We start from the raw sequence: 26,719 nt of genomic DNA on the forward strand, positions 1-26,719 counted from the left end.
ATTAAGTGTGACCAGAAAATGCATTTCGGGCACCTGAAACGTGTAGAAACATTTCCGCCCGAAACGTTTCTTAGAAATTTGTGAAAAAGCCCTCTACTCTATTTTCTTGCCAAGCCCTCTACTCTACCCAACCTAAGCCTTCTACTCCAGCCTCTACTCCAGTTTGCTGCCTAGCCAATGCGGCAAGGCCAAGTGCAATCTCTACCACTGCGACCCCGTGAAGAAATCTTAAAGAAATGAAAAGTGCAAAGCATGGCCAATGGGTTGGATGTGACGCCCAATCATCTTATGCACGACTAGGAGTCTACAATAAGTCAGCCAAGATGTTCATAAAACAAGTCATATTCGTAGTCTTGTTCAAGTACCCTTCTGATACCTAATCGCCATCTCTAAAATCTTTCATCAATTGAACCCACCGTGCTTGCCTACCCATCAACTCAAGCCTATCACAAATATATTTGATAGACTTGTGGTCTGTCAATACAAGAAACTCAAATCAATAACGAAATGTCTTCACGTTTTGAAAGCGTGAATAACCACATATAATTCTTTTTCCTGAGTATGCCACAGAGCTTGAGTATCATCTAGCTTTTCACTCTCAAAAGTTGCACGTCGATCTTCCTGGAACAAAGTTGCACCTACCATGAAATCACTATCAGCCTTGATCAAGAATGGTCAGCTAGGATCCGGTAAAGCCAATAAAAGTGATTCTTTCACCTTCAGCTTGGGAGTCTGCAAAGCGTCATCAAGCTTTTCATTCCAAAAATAGGACTGTTGGACTGAAGGCATGTTCCTTAAGGACGTTTGTGAAAGGAAAGGTTAGCTTCAAATAATCCCTCATTCATTTCTGAAGAAAGAAAGTGAATCCTTGAAATACTCGAAGTTGCCTTACTGTCTCAGGAATAGACCAATGCAAAACATTCTAGACGCCCTCTCGGGAAATCTGGCATCCAAAATATAGGAGTTCAACAGACCTACTGATCTTTTTGAGTCATACAGCATGGACTAGCAGTCCCCAAGGATGCAATGTAGCCAAGACCAGACTCCAGAGAGAGAGAAAGAGAGAGACGTGACAGACCTGCCCATGCATTGACACACCGATGAGGCTTGGGGATCTCTCCTCTAAGTTTGCTGGCCTGCCGACACAGCCAAATGGGATGACAATGGCACCCGTTATTGCGAGGCGACCATGAAGGACCACACAGGTTGATCGACAACAACACTCTATCAGAGCTCCCTATCTGGACTTGCTGCCAATAATGACCAAAATGATTGTTGGTCCTACATAGCTCTCTCAAGGAATCATAAAGGTCAGCTCCAATTTTGATAAAAACTCAGAGGTTCACCTCAACAATGCGACTCAAAGTATCGGTAGTCTTGTTCAAGTACCCTTCCAATACCTAATCGCCATCTCAAAATCTTTCACTAATTGAACTCACCGTGCCTGCCTTCCCTCAACTCAAGCCTAAAACAAATGTGTTTAATAGACTCGTGGTCTATCAATACAAGAAACTTGAATCCATTACGATAGTGTCTCCAAGTTTTGAATGCATGAATAACTGCATATAATTCTTTTTCTTGAGTATGCCATAGAGCTTCAGTATCATATAGCTTTTCACTCTCAAAATTTGCATGTCGATCCTCCTGAAACAAAGTTGTGCATACCATGAAATCACTATCAGCCTCGATCAAGAATGGTTGGCTAGGATCAGGTAAAGACAATAAAAGACCTTCACCTTGGGAGTCTGGAAAGCGTCATCAAGCTTTTCATTTCAAAAAATAGGACTGTTGGACTGAAGTCACGTTCCTTAAGGAGATTCTGAAAGGAAAGGTTAGCCCTCATTGATTTCTTAAGAAACATAGTGAATCCTAGAAATGCTCGAAGTTGCCTTTTTGTCTTAGGAATAGACCAATGCAAATTCTCTAGATGCCCTCTTGGGAAATCTTGCGTCCAAGACACGATAGTTCTTTGCAAAATAACTCACTCCTAGACTCCTTTGCACACGGTTTTGCACGCCTTAGTATCACTGTACAGTACGGAGATGCCCGACATGCTCATTGAGAGAATGATTGTATATCATAATATTGTCTAAGAACAAGACCATAAATTTCCCTAGATAATTCCAAAAGATCATTTGCTGGAATGTCACAGGACATTTGTGGGTCCAAAAGGGAATATCTAGTTCGGAATCCCCTCTTATAGACATCTTCTTCAGCTATACATATCTGGTGATAGCAGGTATCGAGGTCAATCTTGATAAAATAGGCAACTCCTTGCGGCCTATGAATCAACTCATCCAGTCTATGAAGGGCGTTGGAAAACATTAATCTCTAAGGCAGTGGCTAATGTAATAAGGGTTAGGGGCACTTTTTCCCTTTATGAGGTTTTTTCCCCTAACCACAGTTAGAGGTTGAGTTTGCGGTTGAGTTAGTTCGACATGTATGTTCATCCTAACCCCAAATACATCTCCTCCTTGCTGTCCATTATTCTACAAACAAAAAGTCAAAATGTAACAAAAACCTATCTCACAAGAGCTTAAGCCTCCAAAATCTCTACAAATGCAGTACGGAATATGAGCACTAGTGCGGAATCTAAACAAGTACAATTGGCCAAGCTGAGTGGCAACATTGTTGTATGTTGTGAGACAAGGGCATTGTTGTGTAGTGCCTTGACAAAGTGGCTCTTTCAAACGATTAAGTAAATGCAAGCGAGGTTGTACATCCATAACGAAGTAGAAAGCGGGTCTCACCAGCATGGACACTACAGTGCCCCAACGAGGCGCCTTTTTTGGACACAGTGCTTGGTAACAAGCATAGCATGGTCTCTGAGGAGAGAACTAGTCCAACTTCAGGATCTAACTCCTTACATTCCATTGAAGCCAGAATTGGCTCTTGATCAAACAACAAAACAACTTAAGGATCTAACTCCTTACATTCCATTGAAGCTAGAATTGGTTCTTGATCAAACAACAAAACCTCATCTTAGGAACCACATTTGCTTGGTACCCTATTTCTAGCATCTCGCTTAGAGGATTCGGTGTGCATGTTAAGAAAGGTGCTTTACTAGACAACATGAAGACCTTATCTCCAATTTGGTTAGTGGGAAAGATGTTCCATGAATTCAGACTTGAACAAGAGAGATCCCTTGTAGTATGGGATTGGGGCCTTTTTCCAAAGGTCATGGCTAGGCACTGGGAGCCATGATGCTGCCTTTGTGAGTTTATTTACATGTTGAGGATAGAGGTTCTCTTTCCATCATATTGTAATCTAAGCCTTGGGACTACCTTGGGCTCTCCAATTCTTTTTGTATTGTTGTGACCTCTACTACATTTTCTTTTTCTTTTTCCAGCTTCCTTCACTCCTTACAAGGGGCACTACCATTTGCAAACTACAACATTTGGTCATCATGTCATTTTTCTTCTCTTGTTTGTAAATATTTGGATAAGTATTATTTTGAGATCACATGTGTGTGTCATTCTGGAAAAAAAAAAACTGAGACTAATCATCTAGTTCATGTCTGTTTTTAAACATTATCTTGTGGCTGTGCAAAAAAACGAAAGACAAAACAAACGTGATATTTGCAAAAGAGCCACATAGGACAGCTACAGAGTGCCAGATCCAACCATGAAGAAACAAAATCAAACCCAATGATACTAACTTTCAAGGGAATCTCATACCTTAACTAGCTCAATGAATTTTTGGCAATGCAGTAAAAAACTCACAGTAGACCTTCCATCCTACACAAAATAATTGCCAAAACATTTGAAACAAGCTCAATAAGTTTAGAAGGGAGTATTCTCTCTCTCTCTCTCTCTCTCTCTCTCTCTCAATCCCTCAAGACAGGAAAAAAATGCATAAAGGGCTGCCATGTATGAAATGGTATGATGACGAATGCAAGAAACTCCGCAATGAGCCGAAACATATTTCTGATGCAAACCTCCACAGGCAGAAGGAGAAGCAATACAATGCCCTCACGAGGAAGAAAAAAAGAAATTACATTCTGGAAAGGGAAAAATCTGATTTGATCACCTTCATCAAGAATCCCAGAAAGGGGTGGAAACAGGTTAAGAGACTGAAGAAAAAGATCATGGGAAATATATCAGATGAGGAAATGCTTGAGTATGTTATCAGACTCTATAACCATGCCAATGCAACAGACATGGGAAATGAAGAACTGTCATATGCTTCAATCAACCCTTTCACTTTTGGGACATTGAAGCAGGGCTGAAGAAGATGGCAAATGGAAAGGCCCTTGACCACATGCACATGTGTGCTGAACTCTTAAAATGGACAAAAGATAGGACACGACACTGGCTATCACACATACTGACAAATGCTCTACATCATGGCTTTCCTCTTGACTAGCAAGAGAATTGGGTTCAGCCACTATTCAAAGGGGGAGACAAAAACTCAGTCGCCAATTACAGGACTATAATGGTTAGCTCCACAATAGCTAAACTTTTTAGCACGGTGCTTGAAGCAAAAATCAGCACTTGGGCAGAAGAGGCCAAGAAGAGGGCCATTGGACAAGCAGGCTTCCGTAAAGAGCATAGGACTGCAGATCATCTGGTCACATTAAGAGTACTCATAGATGAAAGCAGACTCAAAGAAAAAACTCTTTTATGCTGTTTTGTAGACTTTAAGAAAGCATTTGATACAGTCCTGACAGGTGGCCTATGGAAAAGAATGCAAGACCTCAAAGTTCCCCTTGCACTAAGAGTAGGCATCTCCCGAATCTACGAGAAAGTATCATGCAGACTAAAACAAGAGCATGGATTGTCAGCTGCATTTCAAAGTAATATGGGGATAAAACAAGGTTGTCCTCTCTCACCTACACTGTTTGGAATCTGCATTGACAAGTTAGAAGAACTCATAAATGAAATTTCAGCAGAAGAAGGGGTAAAAGGACCCACACTCGGGATATGGACAATATTGTTGCTTCTATATGCAGATGATGTGGATCTTTTTGCTTATGACTCTGATTCCATGCATCAACTACTACAGACACTTCAGGTCTTTTGCAATGAAAGTGGGCTGCGAGTTAATGTCACCAAAACCAAAATGATGGCAGTATGCACCACTCAACCTGAACACCTTCCTGTTCTCAGCTTTGCGGGGCAGCCCATTGAATATGTCGACACCTTTAAATATTTAGGCATCGACATACCAGCCGAACAGATGGTGGCAATGTGCACAAAGAAGGTTGGACACAGATTGGGGAAAATACTATCAATTTGAAAATGATTGCAGGCACACAGACACCCGGAACTGGAAGATCCAGAATATGTTGTTTGATGCATATGTGGTCCAAACAGTGCTCTACGGAGTAGAAGTATGGGGAGGTAACATCTCTCCATCTACATGGAATGAGATTGAAAAAATGCAGAAAGCATTCCTACGACGACATCTAGGAGTCAAGGCTACTACCCCGTACTTTGTGCTCCTTTTGGAAATAGGCAGGAGGCCAATTGAGTTTCATGCATTGATCAGAGTGACGCAATATCTAGTGGACGTGCAACAAATGCCACTAGACAGATTACCACACAGAGCATGGACAGCAAGTATGAAACTTCAAAAGAACCATAAAAGCAAGATCATATGTACAGGATGGGGGACAGACATAAGGAAATGGTTCAGCAGATGGAAAAAGGAACCATACTTAGCTATGCCACCTGAAAAGGTCAAACTACAGGAATTCCAGTTGTCCTTACTATGCACCCTACAGGCTCAATGGTTGACAGTAGAAAGGAAGACCAAGTTAGAATACTACCAAGATCAAATAAATCCTCTATGCTGGTCATCATTCATGAAATCAGATGCCTTTGCTCAGCCATACATCAGCACTCCCATCCCTCTTCTCTATCGCAGGAATATTGCCAGATTCCGCACATGGTCACATACCTTGACCATAGAGAAAGGAGCTTGGCTGAATTTTCCACAACATGCCAGAGTTTGCAGATTTTGTGATTCATAAACAGTCGAGACAGAGGCACATGTAGCCCTACAGTGCCCCAGATATGCACATATCAGGGATGATTACCAGCAGATACTAGTAGACACCACACAGCTCTCATCAGGTCTCTCCACTCCCTCTCCGGTAGCGTTGGGATCTTTTGTCACTCGTCTTTTTTCGTACCGTCAAGAACTTGAAAACTCTTGACCCCTCACATCAGAGGAGATTTTTTGTACTGAGGATTAGGTCCCATGGGTCATTTTTGGCCCCCCGAGGACGATAATAGATTCTACTTCTACTTCTACTTCTCACACACACACACACACACACAAAGAAAGAAAGAAAGAAAGAAAATTAAAAGTCTTCAGAAGACCAAAGGGTCTATGAGAGAGAGAAAGAAAGATGTATTAACGTCCGCGGAAGACCTCGCGGGCCTATGGGACAAGGTACAAAGTACACCAAAAGAATGATCTCATACAAGCCTCAGTGGGCTAGAGCAAAGGGTGCACTAAGGCCCTTGCTGGGTGCTAAGACTACTAAATTGAGAGAGAGAGAGAGAGAGAGAGAGAGAGAGAGAGAGAGAGAGGATCTTTCGCTTGCCTCACATACACCAAAATACCCCATGGCACAATAGCACTGCTCACACAATGGTCATCTCTTACAATGTGCATGTGACTGATTGTTCCACATTGATCACATGTTCATTATGTCATGGTTATCTAGTTTGGAGTCTCTTAGTCCACAAATATTTGTATATGTCCAAAGACTATTAAATATTCAATCTAAACTAGGATTTTTTATAAGATGAACAAAAGAGGAAAAAGAGACCAAAGGAAAAAAGGGGGTTCAGAAAAGACATAAAACAAAGCTCTTTTTTGAGAAAAATGATTGTTAATCTCACTAGCCATTGGTTTCAATTTGAGATTAGTCCAAGTTGTTTGAAAGAGTTCATGGTTCTAGCAAGCTTAGGATAAAATGTTTGTTCTAGGCCTAATGTTTGACTAATTGTGGCATGATATAGGAGTCATACAGAAAAATGTTCAAAGAAAGATTAACTTATAATTTAATAAATTAAGAAGTATGGTTCTCTTCTAGAGCTTCTTGCTTGCTCTCATCACTTGTGTGCATCCATCTGCCCGTCTAGGCATCTTCTCCCTGCTCCAAACCCTTCTTCCAATTCCTGCGATTACTTCTAGGAGTTGTATGAGCACTTCTACCGGTAGAATACTGAACCACAGCTATTGCTTTGGAACATCTGGTTCCTTGTAGCTGTCCAACTGCTGGGAGGACATTTTTTAGTCATGAGCATCACAATCTAGATGCATGATCAGCTTACAGTGAGGCTTACACCTCAACAGAATGGCAAAGCTGAGCGGAAGAATCGCACCACCATGGAAATGGATAGATGCATGCTCACAAGTAAGAAGTTGCCTCACAAGTTTTGGCTGGAAGACCTCATGTGTGCAAACTATATTTTAAATCGGGCTCCTACAAAGGCTTTGAAGACAATCACTCCCTATGAGGCATGGCATGGGAGAAAGCCTTCAGTGGACCACTTCAGAGTTTTTGGTTGTGTTGCATATGCCCACGTGCCTGTGGAGTTCAGACACAAGTTGTCAGATAAGGCACTAAAATGCATTTTTGTGGAATATAGTTCACAAAGCAAAGGCTATCGTCTCTACAATCCTGCTACACGCAAGATTTTTGTCAATAGAGATGTCATATTCTCTGAAAATTCTGCACATACAAATGCTGAATTTCAGATTCCGGCCTCTTCAGATGATGTGTTTGAGGGGATGCTTCCTATAGCATTTGGTTCCCCCCCTAAAAATCAGAATTTACAGCAACCTCCGCCAGCTCCACAAGTACAGATTCAGCCCCCAGCTGAATTGGTATAACCTCAGGGTGTGGATGAAGTTGTCAGGCAAGAAAAAGATACACGCAGCCAAAACAGTCCCGCATTGGTTGCTTCATACTCTCAGGGAGAGTAGGCTTGAAGCTCCATTGCCTGGCGAAACATGTAGTGCAATAAGGCACATGGAGGGAGCTCATTTCGTTGAATCAGCTTATGCAGGTACTCTTCTTGATGAGGAGGAGCCTGAGACATTTGAAGAAGCAAAAGATAATGTGCATTGGATGAATGCCATGCACGATGAGTTGCAGTCCATTCATAAAAATCAGACTTGGGATGTTGTGGATTTGCCACCAGGTAAGAATGCCATAGGTACACGGTGGGTTTTCAAAGTCAAAAGAAAACTAGATGGGTCCATTGATCGGTACAAGGCAAGGCTGGTTGCAAAAGGATATGCTCAGAAAAAGGGCATAGATTATGAGAAGACTTTTGCTCCTACATCCAGGATGATAACCATCAGGTCGGTTATAGCCATGGCTGCAAATTTTGAATGGAATGTTCATCAGTTGGACATTAAAACAACTTTCCTTAATGGAGACTTGTTGGAAGAGGTTTATGTCAAACAACCTCCGGGCTTTTAAATTTCACAAAATGCACTTCAGGTATGCAAGCTGAATAAAGCTTTGTATGGGCTAAAACAAGCCCCACGTGCATGGTATGCCAAAATTGATGCCTTTGTGACCAACAAGGGGCTGCACAATAGTCCAACTAAGAGCACCCTCTACATAAAGAAGGATGCGGGGGATATTCTGGTCATCATTCTTTATGTAGATGACATGCTGCTCACCGGATCAAATGAGGAAGTAATTGCAGATTTCAAGACCCAATTGAAAGCTACATTTGATATGCCAGACTTGGGCTTGTTACATTTCTTTTTGGGGATCCAGTTTATTCAAGAGAAACGTGGCATTGTTATGTCTCAGTCCAAGTATGTTCAAAAGCTCTTGGACAGATTCAACATGCATGATTGCAAGCCTATGTCCACTCCCATGGAGCCGGGGCTGAAGCTTACAATGCATGATGCGGGTGAATCAATTGATGTCACACTCTATAGTCAGGCTGTTGGATGCCTCATTTATCTCTGCAATACACGACCTGATATTCAGTTTTCAGTTTCTCAGGTGAGCAGGTATATGCACAGCCCAAAGACTATGCATTGGCAGGCTGTAAAACGCATCTTCCGTTACTTGCAAGGTACAAAGTCTTTTGGCTTGATGTTTCCCGGGGGGGTGACTTGCAGATGCATGCTTACAGTGACTCAGATTGGGCTGGAGACTATGATACTAGGCAGTCCACCAGTGGGAATTGTTTCTTTCTAGGACATGCTTGCATTTCTTGGTTGAGCAAGAAACAGTCTACAGTGGCTACCTCCTCATGTGAAGCTGAGTACAGGGCGGCTTTCACAGCGACAGTTGAATGTGTTTGGCTGCGTCGTTTATTTGCTGATCTTCATCTTTCATTGGAGGGTCCTTCTCCGATTCTCACTGATAGTCAGAGTGCTATAGCAGTGGCAAAGAACCTTTTTTTCATGCTCACACGAAGCACATTGAGGTTCACTATCACTATGTCAGAGAGAAGTTGCATGCAGGAGAGATCAGTATGATCTATGTGTCAACACATGACAATGTTGCAGACATCTTCACCAAAGCACTTCCACGTGAAAAGTTTGAGGCATTTCGTAGTGCCCTGAACTTATATCCTTTTGATTGATCATTTCCTTGTACATGACATTGGCACTGCAGGGGGGTGTTAGAATTATTATTATAATTCAGCAGTGACCAATGTAATGTAATAAGTAGGTTAGGGGCACTTTTCCCTCATTTAGAGGTTTTTCCCCCTAACCACAGTTAGTTCACTAACTACGGTTAGTGAAGTATAAGGTTTTGTCACTCAGACAAAACCCATCCCACTTCTTGTAATCGTCACTTCTTCTATTGCAAACACTACGTTCAGCTCTCTTGCTTCCTGCTCTCTCACTCTCTTTTTGCTACAAATACTTGGTGAAGCAGCTTGGCATCAAACGGGACAGAAAGGACCTCGAGATCCACTCAGCATTCTAGGAGGAGGAGCTGTAGAAAAGGAAGGGCAGCAAGCCCCATTTGAAGAAGGCAGCTATCTCACTTTCCAGCCTTTTGTTTCTCTGTTGATAGGAATCAAGAAAGCAAGAATGGCCTCACCCAAGTACCACCTACCCCCTAAATTTGGGGAGGGAAAACTTGATAGAACTGACTACTCCTCATGGAAGATCAACGTCGAGTCTCCTCACTTCTTGGAGACTCTGAAAGGTGATAGATGCTTTCTTCGCAAAACCCTATAACAGTACCTCCAAATCTGACACTATTGCGAGTATCGGAAGAGCAAGATGCATACGCATTTGAGGGCTCATGAAGACCACGAAGGACAATGTGATCCCCTGGCAAACCATGCCCATGCTACATGGAACATACTAAAGAATCAATACGAGACCAATAACTCGAACCTCCAAAACCAAGTCTAGGTGCTAAAGATGGAGAAGGTGAAGAGGCTGAGGAGTTCCTCAACAAAAACCAAGGTGACTCGCGCTTAGAACAATCAATGAAGCATAGCAACTAGCCATGCCTTGGACGAAAAATCTTATAGAACTTGCATGTCCGCTAAGGTGATAGAAAAATATACTTTCATAAGACTTAAATATATGTAATCTTACAAATTAAATTTTATAGAACAAGCATAAGAGAGGTGCCAGGGCATATGTACCAAACTAGTTGAACCTACCTCAAAAAGTCCACATTCACAATCAAGTATTTTGCAAACAAATCTCTACAATGGTCTCCAAATTAAATATGCATTACACATCTTTACATTAAAGCACTAAAAATGCAAAATATATACAATTGACCATCGGCTAACCAAAATTTGGAACCCACAGAAAGGTATTGTCATGCATAGATATTTGCGAAGAAAATCTTCATGACAAACTTCTATGGGCACAATTACCTATTGCTATGCACATTTCGTTGATGATACCAACACCTATGTACACGAATACTTGTCACTTTGCACAAATTGTTGATGATGCCAATAGCTCACTCAAATGCACACATCAAAGGGAACAAGCAAAAATTGCAAAACCTAACCCTTCACGATGCACACGCAGATTGTGCAATGACAAATTTGCATGTCGATTATCTGCTACTACGGGTGATTCCTGTTGTCTGTCGATATCCCACTTTGCCATTAATGTTAGAGCAAACACCTCCTAGCAACCAATTTGTCGACAATAATTTGCTAATGGGGAAAACGATGGCCATCAATGAGCTATTATGGATATTCGTCGTGGATGTCAACAAATCAATTGGGATGTGTGTAGGTAATAGAAGACATCAGTATCAATAATTGAATTGAGATACTTGCTGTCATTGGCAACAATCAAGATGTCACTCTAGTTGTGTACTAACACGACATAATAGCTCGCATCCACTATGCTTTGCAATAGCCTTTCGCTACTCTCATACCATTGTAACATGAAGCTCTCTCAATAATCGAACACACAGATGTCTCACTAATTAGCCATGGTTGCCTCTATCGGGTCTCCATGTGAGAAATGAACAGACAAGCAGGATGCAAGAGAGCAGGAGAGCAAAATGTAGAGTGTGCAATAGAGTGGAGGTGGTTTTGTCTAAGTGACAAAACCACACTAACCCACTAACTGTGGTTAGGGGGAAAAACCTCTAGGGAGGGAAAAGAGCCCCTAACTCACTTATGGATTACATTGGTCACTACCTAGAATATGTCAATAATTCTAACACCTCCTTGCAGTGCCAATGTGATGATGTACAAGGAAGAGATCAATCACCAAAAGGAGAAGTTCAGGGCACCACGAAATGCCTCAAACTTCTCACGTTGAACTGCTTTGGTGAAGATGCCTGCAACATTGTCATGTGTTGACACATGGATCATACTGATCTCCCCTACATGCAACTTCTCTCTGACATAATAATAATGAACCTTAATGCGCTTCGTGCAAGCATGAAACATAGGATTCTTTGCCACTGCTATAGCACTCTAACTATCAGTGAGAATCGGAGAAGGACCCTCCAATGAGAAATGAAGATCAGCAAACAAACGACGCCACCAAACACATTTAACTGTCACTGTGAAAGCTATCATGTACTCAGCTTCACATGAGAGAAGTAGCCACAGTAGATTGTTTCTTGCTCAGCCAAGAAATACAAGCTTTGCCCAAAAAGAAACAATCACCACTTGTGGACTGCCTAGTGTCATAGTCTCCAACCCAATCTGAGTCATTCTAAGCATGCATCTGCAAGTCACCCCTTTGGGAAACATCAAGCCATAAGACTTTGTGCCTTGCAAGTAACGAAGATGTGTTTCACAACCTGCCAATGTGTTGTCTTTGGGCTTTGCATATACTTACTCACCTGAGATACTGCATGCTCAATATCGGGCCGTGAGAAGGAGGTGACTTCAAAGGAGGCAATGCATCAACCATAGCATGCTTCTTAAGTGTCATCAAGCTGCCATAGCTCATGTGTCCATACCTTGCAAGATTGGATCTTTTCTCATAAACATCAAGCTGAAAAAGACCCGGATACAAAGTGCCAGACAACATCAACGCATAATCATTTTCTTTGTCTCGGACTGCACGCTTATCTTCAAAGATGACCTGAAACCCTCCTCAATTGTGCAAGGACATTGAAAGTCAATTCTTCTTGATACCAGGCACAAAAAGAACATCAGAAATTCTGAAATCTGTGCCTTCCGTGGAGGTAAGTACAACCTCACCTACTCCACAAACTGAATAAGAAGAATTATTAGCACAAGTCACCCTCCTTCCAGCGGGTGGTGCATGCAAAGATGCAAAAAGGCACTTCCTAGAAGTGATGTGCTTGGATGCACCACTATCAAAATACCATGTGTTCAATGTCTCATTGACACTGAAAGTGCATGCATCCTTCGAAGGATCATAGTTGCATGTCAGGAAAGCATATGAGTCATCCTCAAGAGTGACTGTAGTATCTGGACCAGCCACTGGAAAATCTGAAATGCAAGACAAAAAAGCATAATCCCCTTCCACAAAGTTGGCTGAAGCATCAGCTCCTTCATGTACACGAGGGCCTGATGCATTTGAGACAGTCATACCTAAATCCTTTTTCTTTTCCTTTGCTATTCTCTTCTTGCATTCACAAATGTAGTGACCCGTCTTCTTGCAGTAGTGACAAATACCCTTCTTCTTTGGCTTCTCTGCATCACCTTTAGCCTTGTGAGAGGGCTGCCTAGAATCAGATTTATGCTGATGTGTAGGCTGATTTGCATGTTGCTTTTGCTGCCCTTTCACTTTGGGCCTGGATTTTGAAAGCATGGCATGCCCGTGTGGCCATGTTCTTTCTGGTTTGCTTCTCCTGCAACAAGAGTCCTGCCAACTTAGGATTGCCACCCCCCCTCAACAACAAATTCAGCGAGGTATGAAAACCGAGATACGACTCAAGAAGAGAATTCACAGTGGTGGGAATCATCTCTGAATCACGAATGATCTCATCTATATTCAGCAATTGTTCCCTCAAATCCTGAAGCTTGGTGAGGTGATCATTCATTGAGTCACCCTCATCCATATGTGTGTGAGATAGCTCTCTCCTCAGGAAAGAGACCCTAGCATCATTTCTAGCTGCAAACATACTCTCCAAAATATCCCAAGCTGTTGCATGATCGAATGTACAGAATAATAAACCTTTTGGCAAAAAGGGACATAACTAAAAGAGATTGTGCATCACGTGAATCCCACCTTTCTGTTCCTGTGTGGGACGCACCAAAGCAGCAACTGCTGCACCTAACACTTGTCCTGCACCTTGTGCTTGACCTCTACCCCTTCCTCCACCTTGTTGAGGAGTGACAGGTGCAACCACAATCTCTGGCCGTGTCTGATCTCCGTTGACATAATCCCGTGAGTGTTTGCCAACTAAGATATTGCAAGCCATAAAACTCCAAGGAATAGTTGGTACCATCCAACTTATCCTCCTGTGTGAGGACACCAGAAACCTCATTGGGATTGTTCTGAGCCATATCTACCAAATAAAACAAAGACTGCAGCAAATCTGACAAGTGAAATCCCTTCTTGGGATCAAAGATGCACAACCAAAGTCTGCAAAAAATCTACCCAAAATGACAGCTTGCTGTCACAACCTATCAAAGGCTTAAAATGCATCAGAATGCTCTGCAAATGCCCGAAATCTGCAAAATCTGTCTGCAAAAATTGGCAAATGTCTGCAATGTGACTCAATCTGAGTCCAAAATTGCCTGCAAAACTCCCAAATTGTCTGTCTGCTGCCAAATTGCATACAAAATGTAAAAGCCCCAAATTTTTGCGAGAAATTGCAACTGAAAGAGGGCAAATTGTCCGAAACCGCCAATTTTGCAATTGTCTGCAAAAGCCCCAGTTTTTGCTGCAAAATTGCAAGCAGAAACCAAAAACACCAAATTTTGGAGAGAAATTGAGCTGAAATTGGGGCAAATTCACGAAAAGCCCCAAATTTTGCAAAATGCCCAATTCACAGAATGTGCTCAAATCTGCCCACAAATCTCCTTGAATCTCATCCAAACAATGGTTGCAAATGCAAAATGCAACTGGCTGCTCTGATGCCACTAATTGCTCTGTGCAATCACTGCAAAAATGGCATCAACCAATCACTGCAATCACTCGAATGCACTCCCAATCTGAAAATGCACATCCACGAGTGCCCAAAAGCATTCACAACTGCCAAGAATCTGCAAATCCCCCAAATGTGCAAGCAAAAATAACCTGTACGCCAAGGAAATGCACAAAATGCAATGTGCATGTACAAACACCACCAGCAGGCTGTACGGACAGCAACATCCTGTTCGGACAGGCAGGTAGGACAGGACCGTACAAAATGTACAGCACTATTTGTGTACAGACAGCAGTACGACGTAGGACAGCTGGCACACATGTGGTACGGCAAAACTAGCAAAGCAGGTATGGATTGTACGAAAATGTCCATCAGGTCACTTGTACGGGAATGCACGGCGCAAGAGTACCGTACGACTTGTACAGAGCTTTGTATACGGGCAGCTGGTCGACCATACAGATGTACGGACAGCTGTACAGGAGCTCTGTGTACGGCACAAGTATGTTGTGGGCTGTTGCAGGTGACGTATGGAATCAGTCCGTACTGACTGTACAGGCTGATGGTGCGACTGTACGCGCTGCTAGTTGATGGCGGCCTGCAGCTAACAGTAGATGGCAAGTAGCAGGAGTTGGTCCTGCTCTGATACCAAATGTGAGAAATGAACAAACAAGCAGGATGCAAGAGAGCTGGAGGGCAAAACGTAGAGTGTGCAATAGATAAGATAGAAAGATACAAGAGTGGAGGTGGTTTTGTCTAAGTGACAAAGCCACACTAACCCACTAATTGTGGTTAGGGGAAAAAACCTCTAGTGAGGGAAAAGTGCCCCTAACTCACTTATGGATTACATTGGTCACTACCTAGAATATGTCAATAATTCTAACACTCCACAACTAGGACATCCAGGTGCACTAGCTTCCATCCCTAAGCCCAATGGCCATTGACTAAATGAGTGTTAGGCCACTTATGACTCCAAGCGCACATAGGACACCCAAATAATACAAGTACACGACTTGTCCTACGTCAGCAATACTAACCTCTTTAGGCCATTTAAGCTTAGCTAACCAATCGCGATTGTCTCACCTCCTAATTTCCTAAATAAGGCACCCCCTAGGAGTAATCTCACATCACAACGCTATTGTTGCAATAGTGAGGCTCTCTCTTTGGTGTTACTCATGCATGTGTTATGACTCATTGCTCTATCTTGTAAACAACTCCTTTAATGGTAAAGGAAAATGGTTTATGAAAACGTCTTCATATCAAATTCTAGGTTTCATAGGTCATATTTGGTCTTTGTGGACACTTGAAAAGAATCATTAACCATGTGCACGCATGTGTGCAATAGGTGCATGTGAATGCACGGGTTGCAAGCTTTTCGTAAATTTAAAAAATACAAAGAAATTGTTTTTGTAACTTTGACCAGTCAAAACCAAAGCACACATGCACATAGCCCCCCTGCCCTTCCTTTCTCCCCTCCCCTCCCCTTCCCTCCGCCCCAAAGGGAAACTAAACTTCTGTAATTTAAAATCGAAAAACCGACCTGTAGAAGTTGTGGATACCAATCCTGTAGCTTGGCAAAGACCCCATCAATATCACCATTCCTAGTCAGCTTTATTTAAAATGATACAAAAAATCGTATAAGTTTCCTAGAGAAAGCCACTCTAGATACACTATGGTATAAACTTTAAGCAGATCTTGAGGAGGCATTCCTTCAAAAAAACATACCTGTCTCAAGATTCTCCGTCGATCAAGGGCATAAGATTCTTCATCTACCATCTTGTCACCATTCTCTTGTGCCATAAATACGACAGGGGGAACCATATTCCCACTTGCAGCATCAAATGCTAAAAGAGTATCTTGATACCCATAGTGCAGTAAGTATGCCCGAACAACACTAAAATTACAAAACAAAAGGAACAAAATTCAGTGACACCCAAAGAGAGACACCACAAACACACCACCCCCCTAAACACACACACATGCATGCACTCGCACACATCGAGAGAAGGTTCTTCCTTCTCCCCTCCTCCCCTCCCTTCCCTCTCCCCTCCTCCTCCCGTACCCTCCCCTCCCCTCCCTTCCCTCCCCTCTCCCCCACCCCTCCCTTCCCTTGCTCCCCCCCCATTGTGCCTCGCTCCCCCTCTTCCCTTCCCCTCCCCTCCCTTTCCTACCATCCCCTCTCTCCCTCCCCTCCCTCCCCTTCCCTTCCCTCCCTTCCTGTCTCCATGTGCACAATTGTCAAGAAATTTTGGATCGGCATTCTTATACCATACATGTATGCATTTATTGTCATGCAACTTTACAAATACCCTTAATTACTAATCTCACTTATACTTCAAATCATTTTCAATTTAAGACTCACTTAATTATCATTTATTATTTCTCTGCACATGCTTACTGATTACATGTGTGAGTTTTGTGCGAGTTCATGTTTTGGGACTTCCACACCGTAGGTTATCTTCAGCAAATTCAATGCATTGTCTTCTTTAGCTTCACTAATATCCCTCTCGAGTTTTGTGTGAGTTCATGTTTTGGGACTTCCACACTATAGGTTATCTTCAGCAAATTCAATGAATTGTCTTTTTCAGCTTCACTAATATCCCTCTCCATTGTTTTCACAATCTTTGCAACAATGGTGGTACCTTTTGCAAAAGGTAGCCAGACACCTAGTTGACTGGATGTTGGAAGCTAGTGCATGAGGTGGATTCCATACTAATTGGAATTATTTCAGCCTTTAGAGCTCTAAATTTACTAGAACACCCTCCACCTTATCATTTGATAATCAGCATATTGTATGATAATGAGATGTGTCACACATCAATAGGGATTCAATACCTACTGGAGTTTTTATACCCGCCTTGAAGGTGAGCCTTGAACTGTTCAGCACTGATGTTTGGATAACCAAGGTCAAAATGAGATTACGTAGTTGACTTTTTCCGAGAGGCAAATATAGTCTTTTGAGTGTTTTCTTAGTTCCTATAGGCTTACCTTGACCACTCTCATGCACACTAGTCCCACCAAAGTACACTCTATTGAGGTCTGACCTATCACAGCTTTCCTCAAGGAAGACTGACAGAGATGGGGGGTCACTCTAGACATAGCCCAGAGAGTCCAAAAAGCGAGGAGACTGCGTCCCCCACCGCAGCGTGAGATAGCTCGACAGACACAAATACGAGACATCTTCGCAGCCCACCAGAGAGCCATCACTGTACCAGGCTTCAGCTTCGTCCCAGCGCCTGGATAGATTGATTGATCTGGCCCACTATGCAGCTGTAGTTGACTTTTTCTATGATTATAATTTTGTTAGCATAGATTAGTACTCAGCAAGGGTCCTAGCATACCCTTTGCTTCAGTCCACTGAGGCTTGTATGAGTTCGCATTTTGTGTACTTTGTCCCATAGGCCCGTGAGGCCTCCCATGGACATTAATCTCTCTCTCTCTCTCTCTCTCTCTCTCTCTCTCTCTCTCTCTAGAAGAATGAGTGCAGATTACTGTATAAAAATATGCTCACTGACAAAAACACATCCCATTATAAGATTCTGAGCTTGGTCTTATCTCCTTATAAAACAACAAAACAGCAGTTAAGTCAAGAACCACCAAAAAATGAACCTGATTTCCATACCTGTGACTAACACTCAAAGGAAGATGCACACTCTCAATAGCCTTTTGCTGTTTTTCCCGCTCTTCTTGTGCCAACGCCTGAAAATTCATTGCATGTCACAAACATGTTCGCATATTATAGCACAAAATGCTATTGCAAAATGGCAGCATAATTCACAATTTTGCAACTAAGGAGTTCTTTGACCTTACCTCAATGTTGAAAACGAAGGGGCGTTGTCCAAAGTTAACTTCAACTCTGAGCCGCAAAAAAAGTGTGGGGGAGGAGGAAAGATATAAGAAAGTTGAAATCCAATGCTAAAAATTCCAAGAGAGATTTGATTAACAACTGGCAATTCTTTTGCACCCCTATTTAGCTGCTTACCTCACACAATATAAAAATCAATATATGATACTTTAATCCCTAATGGACACTCTAATGGTTGACCTAGGATGTGATTATGCAGTAGCACAAGTGCAAGAGGGGAACCCCTCGTATGCTAAATGTCAACAAAAAACAAAAGAAAACTGGAAAATGCTGCATACTTTTCATTAAGGCTATGTAGTCCAACAGTGGGATACAAAGGACATTTGACATCTTTGGTATGTGTCCCAACGAGCTTCCCATTTTTCCTGCATACAACCCCATAACATACCAAATTCTTAAGGGCTCTCCAAAGGATTGACCATAGACTGTTGTTTTCTCCACAAGCAAGTTGGTCAAACATTCAAGCAATTTTCATCTGAATGGGAACCTCATAAAAAGTAAAGCAATCTAAAGGTTGTAAATGCATGACAAAATTGTTCCTTGGTGATGGCCAAGAACGAAAAGCAAACCCCAAACCTCCCTGCAAAGGGGGGGGGGGGCGGGGGGGGGAGAGAGAGAGAGAGAGAGATCAACTACACACACACACACATGTAAAAAAGCAGGCATGCAAGCATAAACTATCTTCCAAACTCAGAATCAAACAAGCATGCAGCTAATCAGTTGGCGGACTTGCAACGATGGACTGCATGCTACAAAATACAACTCTAGCCAACACTCATGCAGATATGAAGAATGATAAGCAGTCCCTTTAGTTTCAATGCGAACAAGAATAGAAAAGAAAACACGGACAGCATTGGTTCTACTCTAAAGACAGTGGGGAGAGGTCCTACACACTTGGGACTTAATGCAGGGGAACTTTAGCTTTCTATGATTATGCCATAGCACTACCAAATCTCTTCCTTAGAGTTCAGATGTAGGTCAGAGGACACACACACAGGGCCCACAATCACGCAAATGACTTATGAGCTGCTCATATACAATGGGCTACAGTATTGACCGGGGTCCAGAGGCAGCCACCTTGCAGTAGACTATGTCATGGAATCTCCTACCTTGATGTCACAATGCAGTCACATATTTCTCACCGTATAGTGCATCCTCATGCTAGGAGCAGACCAGACCTTTTGATATGACACTCCTCGACCCATACAAGACACGCACAAGCCCACCCCTTCCACATGCCACTAGTGTGATTTTAATCACTCCCCAGACCACATCTATGGTAGTTATCTCACCACTTTCCTGGAGTACATAAATAACAACCAGATATCAATGCTAAAGCCCTCCTCTTCATGTAGCAGCTCATCACTCCTTTCACTATACAGTCAAAAACACCAGACACCCACCCAAAGGGTCTCTACCCCAGAATGGTTGGTACGATGGCAAGTGCAACGCACTTTGCTATGCTGACGCTCCGAGACCAAACAAGGACACTTGGACAAAGGATCATACTGATTGCATTTTAATGTACTGCTTAACTGAACCATGTTGCACCAGGTAATACCATGAGAAACTGTCGTTTCTTGCTTAGAGGCTATCCCTGCTTGGTAAGGGTGTTGATGATAAATGGAGAATGGTCAAATTAATGCATGGGTTGCAGCCAGCTAGTCCTTCTGATGCGATGGCATCTAGATCCAAGTCCTTGGATGAAGCTATGCAGCTAGCAGAGCTGTTTCAACCTAAGTACAATCCCAAGGAGAAATATATTGGTATTGGGTATTTCTAGAAAAAAGCCACTGTAGACTATTTATTGAAGAAGCATAGTGGAAAGCAGAAATCTCATTTGATTCCAACTTCCAAGACCTCTTCAACCAGCTCCCAGGTCCAAGGTAAAATTATTCCTAGGTATCCCATTGCCAAAGCTTCAAGGTCCAGAAGTTACGGCAGAAATACTAACATAAAGGATGGAAGTAGTGATAAAGGTGAGGAGTCATAAACAATTATGTCAATCTCCTATGGATGAGAGGAGAAAGAAAGGTCTATGTTTCAAATGTGGTGAAAAATGGGGTGTGGATCACAATGAGGCATGCAAGGCTAAATCAACTCATGGCAAATTAAGTATGATAATGGAGATTTCAGAATCTGAAGGAGAATCCTCCTCAACAGAAACTGCAGAGTTCCATTGTGGACAGACTCCAGAGCCTCAAGGTGGTGAAGGGAATGGCAATAGTAGTTGCAGACACTCAGGTTGGTTGGCATCCCTTCGTGTTTATTTAAGATTGTCCCTGCTTAGGGCAATGAGAATTATGTATTCAATCCAGGTGGCGACAACCATTGTGAACTAAGAGGTAAGAATGGCTCTAGGACTTGGAATTTATTATCTTATCCGTCATAGCTTGTATACAGTCCACTCATAGCAGTGGGTAAGCATAGCTCCTATAGCCTCCCACCACACTTTTACATCATCTCCTACCCATTTATCATAATGTCTAGAGCCTCTTACCTAACAATAGTCTCCTGCAAACATAATTTCTACAAACTTGACTGTTCTATATAGGAATGTACAAAAGTGTCAGGTACTCCTTATGAGAGATCCCAATCAGAGTGCAATTCAGTAGGGCTGTGAGATGTAAAAACATCACTAAACATGCTAGATTCAACGTGCACGCATCATGTAAGCATTATGGTATTGGGTTCTCTTGGACTTGAAAGTATGGTCATTTGCTAGCATCATCAAGATTACAGTGCATAGAAGAGGGCATAGGTGAAGCCTCAGTCTCACATTGCAAATTGTGCAAGCGTGCCATGAATGAGTACACAAGTGTCTGTATGTTACCTTGAAAAACCCTCATGGCTGCTCCTCTACTAACTGTGGGGCTACGTTCAGCTCAGGTGCATGATGCTGCTGCTGGAGTCGTTCCTGTGTCTGTAGAACCGGTGCCATGTAAGAGCTGAGGTGTATAAGGGTCAAGTCTGCAAGGCTCCGGTTCATTATATATATGGCCTGGTTTGCCAACAGATGGCTGGCCAATGGGCCAGGAGATGGCCTTACATGTGGGGTCGGCCAGTGCAGGGAAGGGAGGCTGGTCTAGGCTGGCCGGTCAGCCGGCAGACCAAGGGTGAGGGAGCAAACTGGCCCTCCCGCACCTCCATATAAGAAGGTCTTTGCACCTCATTGGATCAGTCTTGAAACAGCCACTGAATCCGCCTTCTAAGGTGCACATCACTGCTCCTTATACAGCTTTCTTTTTTCCCCATCCCTTTTGAAGTAAAGGGTGCCATGAACGTTAGGTCCTGTGAAAAGCATTCCAATGAGCCATCCAAGCCAATCAGGATCACAGGCCAATGACATCGCTCACTCCAGCAAGAAATCTCTTCCAGAATATTTGACCAGCTAGGTGCCAAACCTCCGTCCAATCTAATGACTCACCATCGTGTGACCTTTGTAGATGATCAAGCATCCTCCAACAGACAGATGACCATCCAGCTATCCCCCCATAAACTAGGCACAGGTTACAGCCTCGATCCTACCAGGCACAACAGACTATGTTTCGACTCCATTGCATCCTGCCATTCTTTGCAGTGGACAACGTCCTTATGCGCGCGTGCACACACACACACACACACGGCATTTCAATGATCATGTACAATGTACTGGCCAGTCATGGTTTGGCCTCTAAAGGTCAATAAAATTATCTATCTAGAAACATATCTCAAAATGCACAAATGCAGTTTATATCCACATTTGACTCCTATATTTATTATTGCTTCATTTTTATAATAATCAATCACGAGATCCACCAGGAAAAGCCTTCATGTTACACACTTTCAAGACATTAAATTTTTTTTAAAGGATTACAAATTGCAAAATTAAGCAAGAACACATTGGCACAAGACTTTGGAGGCACCAACCTTCTTGGGTCCTTTAGTTAGCCTAGTAAGAGGCTATTTATGTCCTTGATGGCCTATGCAATGGAGCATAAATGGTATCCTCTCAAGAGAGGTACGTTACCTTCATTTGGGTGGACCACTCACTAAACCAGAGGGTGTAGGATGCAAGCAAGCTGTGTGAATGGGTGGGTGTCTCTCTAAAAAGCATGCTTACCTCTGTTTAGGGGAACATTCTGAAAATGTGAAAGCATCGGATGCAAGCAAGCTGTGAGAGTGTCTGGGTATATCCCTACTCCGATTGTAGTATACATTAAAAGAGAGAGGAAGTGCATGCCCCGGGGCAGGGGGGGGAGACTAGGGGAGATCCCCGAGAGAGAGAGAGAGAGAGAGAGGGAGAGAGAGAGGAGGGGGGGATGCAGATGATGATGCGTACGTAAAGAAGATCTCTTGTGAAGCATAGTTGATTCCAGCACCAACAGTATCTCCTGTAGTGAAAGTAGGCCCAAAAGCATCTCCCGTGCCCTGCCCATGGTATAAATGTCCATCATCTCCATGATAACCATAAGAGTTTAGCTCCCATCTGAAAAAACAAACATAAGACAAACTGTATGAATGCATGCAACAAACGACATCAAAATGTTGAAGGTCAAACATTGATGAAGTGCCCTTTATAGTCATGCCTGACATAGGCAGTGTGTTTACAACAGCGTCACTAAGCATAGGGCACAATGAAAATGGAACTTCAAGATGATCAAGCATTTGATCAAATTGTTAATGAATTAATGGATGAGCTTCCCTGCTAACACATCTCAGATCTGTGTGTCGACTTTCTCACATTTGTAGCATGATCTGATAGGGTCCCATACATCATAAAAGTAGAGAGCCTTTCTTACATGAGGCTTCAAATGAATGATATGAAGCTCATGAATAACATGCAAATATAGGGTGCCCTAGCATATCGTCTTCTAGATTCACTGGAGCTTGCGCCTCCATATCAAAAAAACAAAAAGTATTTAGAGAGAATTTTACAATCACAAGTTAAATAAAAGAAGACATTACAACAAAGCGCATATGAAGGAAAGAAGCAAAGATTGAAATCTTATCAATATAATAAGCACACGCAAATTATTCCACAGAGTCAATCTAGTGTCTCACAACAAAACTTGTACAAAGGAATTGCGGTATAAGAAGCAAAAAACTTCATTAGCATGACTAGAGGGGGGGGCTGTCCGATCACAAGCATTTCTACATCAGGAGGATCTTAAAGGCCTCAAGCGAATGGAGCCTGCAATTGGCTCATTGTGGGATAAGAGAACTTGGGTCCAAATCTCATGACATGTGGCCTCTACCTATGGTGTGTGGTCGTCAGCTCAGAAAAATTGGCTATAGAATGAAGCGGCCATCTCCAAGATCTCTTGGGAGTTAGTGTGCATCTTGATCCTTTTCATGATGGAGGTGCTGGAGGTTATTGCCTCTTGATCTTGGTTTTATCGTCTAGAACAATTGGCAAGCCATCCTGTCACCCTGTTATGTTCTCCATCTAGCACGGGAGGAGTGGTAAAAGTACTCTGCATGCTCATTGTTTGGCCTTGATTGCATTTAACTCTCACTTATACTTGAATGTGTCTCTGCTCTACAGACTACAGTGGGTCCAACGAGCTTTGGGGAGGGGGAGGGGTGAATAGGTGTGGGTGGTGGTCTCTAGAACGTCCTCTTTCTGATAGAGGTGCTACGGAATCCTCACCTCTTTGTGGTAACCCCTTGTTGTGGCTATTTTGGGGAAAGTACGATTGGGGAATGATGTGACACAATGGTGCTTGCAGAACTCTAGAAGAGCATCATCATTGCATTGTCCAGTCCCCACTGTAGAACCAGTCCAGTCTCTCCAAGTGAATGAGCAACCACCTTTGGGGAGGGGGAGGGGTGAATCAAGGCTCTAGGTGTGGGTGGTGGTCTCTAGAATGTCCTCCTTCTGGTAAAGGTGCTATGGAATCCTCACCCCTCTGTGGTAACCTCTTGTTGGTGCTTGCAGAAGTCTAGTGGAGCATCATCATTGCATTATCCAGTCCCTACTATGGAACTGGTCAAGTCTCTCCAAGTGCCCATTGCCCCCCGCCCCCCCCTCTGCCCGGCCCCGTCTTTCTTGTGACAGCGGTAGACACTGGATCTGCTGTAGAGATCTCTCAAAAGTGAATCTGCTGTCTACCAAATGATCTTTCATTCACGACGACTCCCCCTCCCCCCCTTTTCTTGTGGATGGATGCCGTATTCCCAACGACACGGACAAGGCCACCATTTGACAATGGGGACAGGTTACCCTCTTGGACATTAGTACCAACCGACCAGGCAGGGGGGGCTGCCTATATATAGGCCCCCCATTCTCATTGTTCATGATCACCTGGCGAAGCAGCAGTTCACTGCAGGCCAGCATCTCTTGGAGGGCCTGGCAGAGGAGCAGAGCCAGTCCTGTTGTCCACCTGAGGAGCAGGGTAGTGGAGCAGTTCATCCACTCCCTAGTGCTCCCTTCACTTGGTTGTTGAGCTATGTGTTTCGAGCTCTCAAGCAGCCCGTTGTTCCCGAGGTTTTCTCCAGAGATCACTTGCAGTTCTCCTGTGCCTCTCTCTCCTTCTCAATGTGTGTGTGAGGCGTTCTCTCTCTCTCTCTCTCTCTCTCTCTCTCTCTCTCTCTCTATATATATATATATATATATATATATATATATCCTCAGTTCATTTCCGCTGCACTTCTTACAGAGGCAACCATCCCAAAGTGCTAAAAAGAGGGCCTAAGACGAGAGAATGAGGACCCTCCAAAGGCACGCTAGGCAGAACGATTCTCTAGGGCTAGATTCTCTCTTCAACTTCTACAGTATAGGATCCAATGGGACCCTCCAACACAAGATCTTAGGGGCCCTTCAAATAATCATCCACTCGATTTGCTAGAGTGGCAAAGCATCACAATTGTGGGGATACTGAGCAAGCGTTGGACCATCGACTCTCACCCAAGAAGAGATGAGTGGCACCTCTAGTTGGGACGAGCACCCTCAGACAACTGCATTAGCACCCAAGAAAGTGGTTAGATAAGGCAAACCACGAGGATCGTGTTTCTTCTCATACCTCCATTATAGTGTCTGTACTACGGGTGGTGCCTCCCCTAGACACCATCACGCAAGAGACATTGGCAGTAGTAGTAAGACTTGTGCAAGATTCTTCACAAATGAGGTCATTTGTGAAAGATCTCATGCTTCTTTTGGCTCGCACAACATGGAGGTCTCCCAGATTGTCTCTCCTTACTTGGTGAATGGGGAGTCAATTCCACATTAAAATATCCACGACACCACTCCTTCTAGACAATGCCCATCCAGTTCCTTTTTGTGTGCATGCGTGCGTGTGTGCTACTCTTTTTGTTTTTTGTTTTTCGTTTTCTTTTTTTTTGGGCAGGGTGACATGCACACGTCCATCGTAGGAGTGCAGTTGTGCACCACACACACACATGCCCCCCGCCCCCCCCCCCCCCCCAAAAAAAAAAGAGATGGTGAAAGGGGGATCACCTTTCTTTTTTAATGTAATAAATGAGGTTAAGAGCATATAGAAATTTAGTTTCCCCTTTTCTTAGCCTATAAGAAAAACGAAGCATATTGGAACCCATCAATCACAAGAGTAGCACTTTAAAGGCCAATGATCTATTTTTAGACAATGAGAAGTGAATGCAATGTTTAATGCTTGATTGGTACCCAAACCAAACAATGATCATATTCATGTCTGCAACAGATTCCCTAGGCCCACACTCTGCCTCTACTCTGTACATGATATACCCATCTACATGCATCAATGCTACAAGTGATGTGTATATGTGTATTATACACTAGAAAATAGGATGGTACCATTGCAAGAACCTACATCTATACTAGCACTTTTGGTTTGAACACGGTGTGTATAATATTTAGGTGCTAGTTCTAGGGTTTGTAAGAGGCCTTCCAAGTTTGTAGTGTTTACTTTGCACTAGTTTTCTACTTTTGTTTTTAACATATGTGCTGCATGCAGAAGCAAACCAACCTAATTAACTCCAAAACTTGTAGGCGCTTCGCAAACCCATCTTGCAAAACGCTTTTGTTACTGTACATCTTTTGGTAACATTGATTCACACCTTCTACGCTTATCAATTAGATCAAATAAGTTTTGTTCAAAATCCCTTCTTTTGTAAGGGCTTAGCATTTCATGACGCAGTTGCAATGGTAGACGCAGTTCACCTTAGAACTACATCCAAATGGGTATGAACTTGATGCTAATAGAGAGCAAGCATTGTTTTCACACAATGTTGAATGGGAATTGGAAAAAAGAAGCTACTTTACAGATCACCCTTTAAGAATGTTGAATGGGCGTTGCACAGGAGAAGTTACTTTGAAGCTTGTTGTTCAAACCTTAAGGAGCACTTCTTAAAAATTTCCCTTCCAAGAGAGTGCC

The 26,719-nt window shown here is 43.0% G+C and overlaps 1 protein-coding gene across 2 annotated transcripts in view; it reads right to left on the minus strand.

Annotated features, from left to right (window-relative positions):
- Positions 1-26,719, minus strand: part of LOC147904563 (ran-binding protein M homolog) — a 112,509-nt gene that overhangs the window by 23,835 nt on the left and 61,955 nt on the right. For both annotated transcript variants that reach the window (XM_087387303.1, XM_087387312.1), the window contains exons 4-10: positions 22,690-22,836; positions 18,647-18,733; positions 18,314-18,359; positions 18,126-18,202; positions 16,229-16,397; positions 16,044-16,112; positions 3,678-3,737 (exon numbers count right to left, since the gene is read on the minus strand). In XM_087387303.1, coding sequence (XP_087243429.1) covers positions 3,678-3,737; positions 16,044-16,112; positions 16,229-16,397; positions 18,126-18,202; positions 18,314-18,359; positions 18,647-18,733; positions 22,690-22,836 — 655 coding nt within the window. The remainder of the gene's footprint in view (positions 1-3,677; positions 3,738-16,043; positions 16,113-16,228; positions 16,398-18,125; positions 18,203-18,313; positions 18,360-18,646; positions 18,734-22,689; positions 22,837-26,719) is intronic.

This window comes from Dipteris shenzhenensis, chromosome 2 (assembly GCF_047967505.1).
Source record: "Dipteris shenzhenensis isolate YYH24624 ecotype China chromosome 2, Dip_SZ_1.0, whole genome shotgun sequence".
Taxonomy (NCBI): domain Eukaryota; kingdom Viridiplantae; phylum Streptophyta; class Polypodiopsida; order Gleicheniales; family Dipteridaceae; genus Dipteris; species Dipteris shenzhenensis.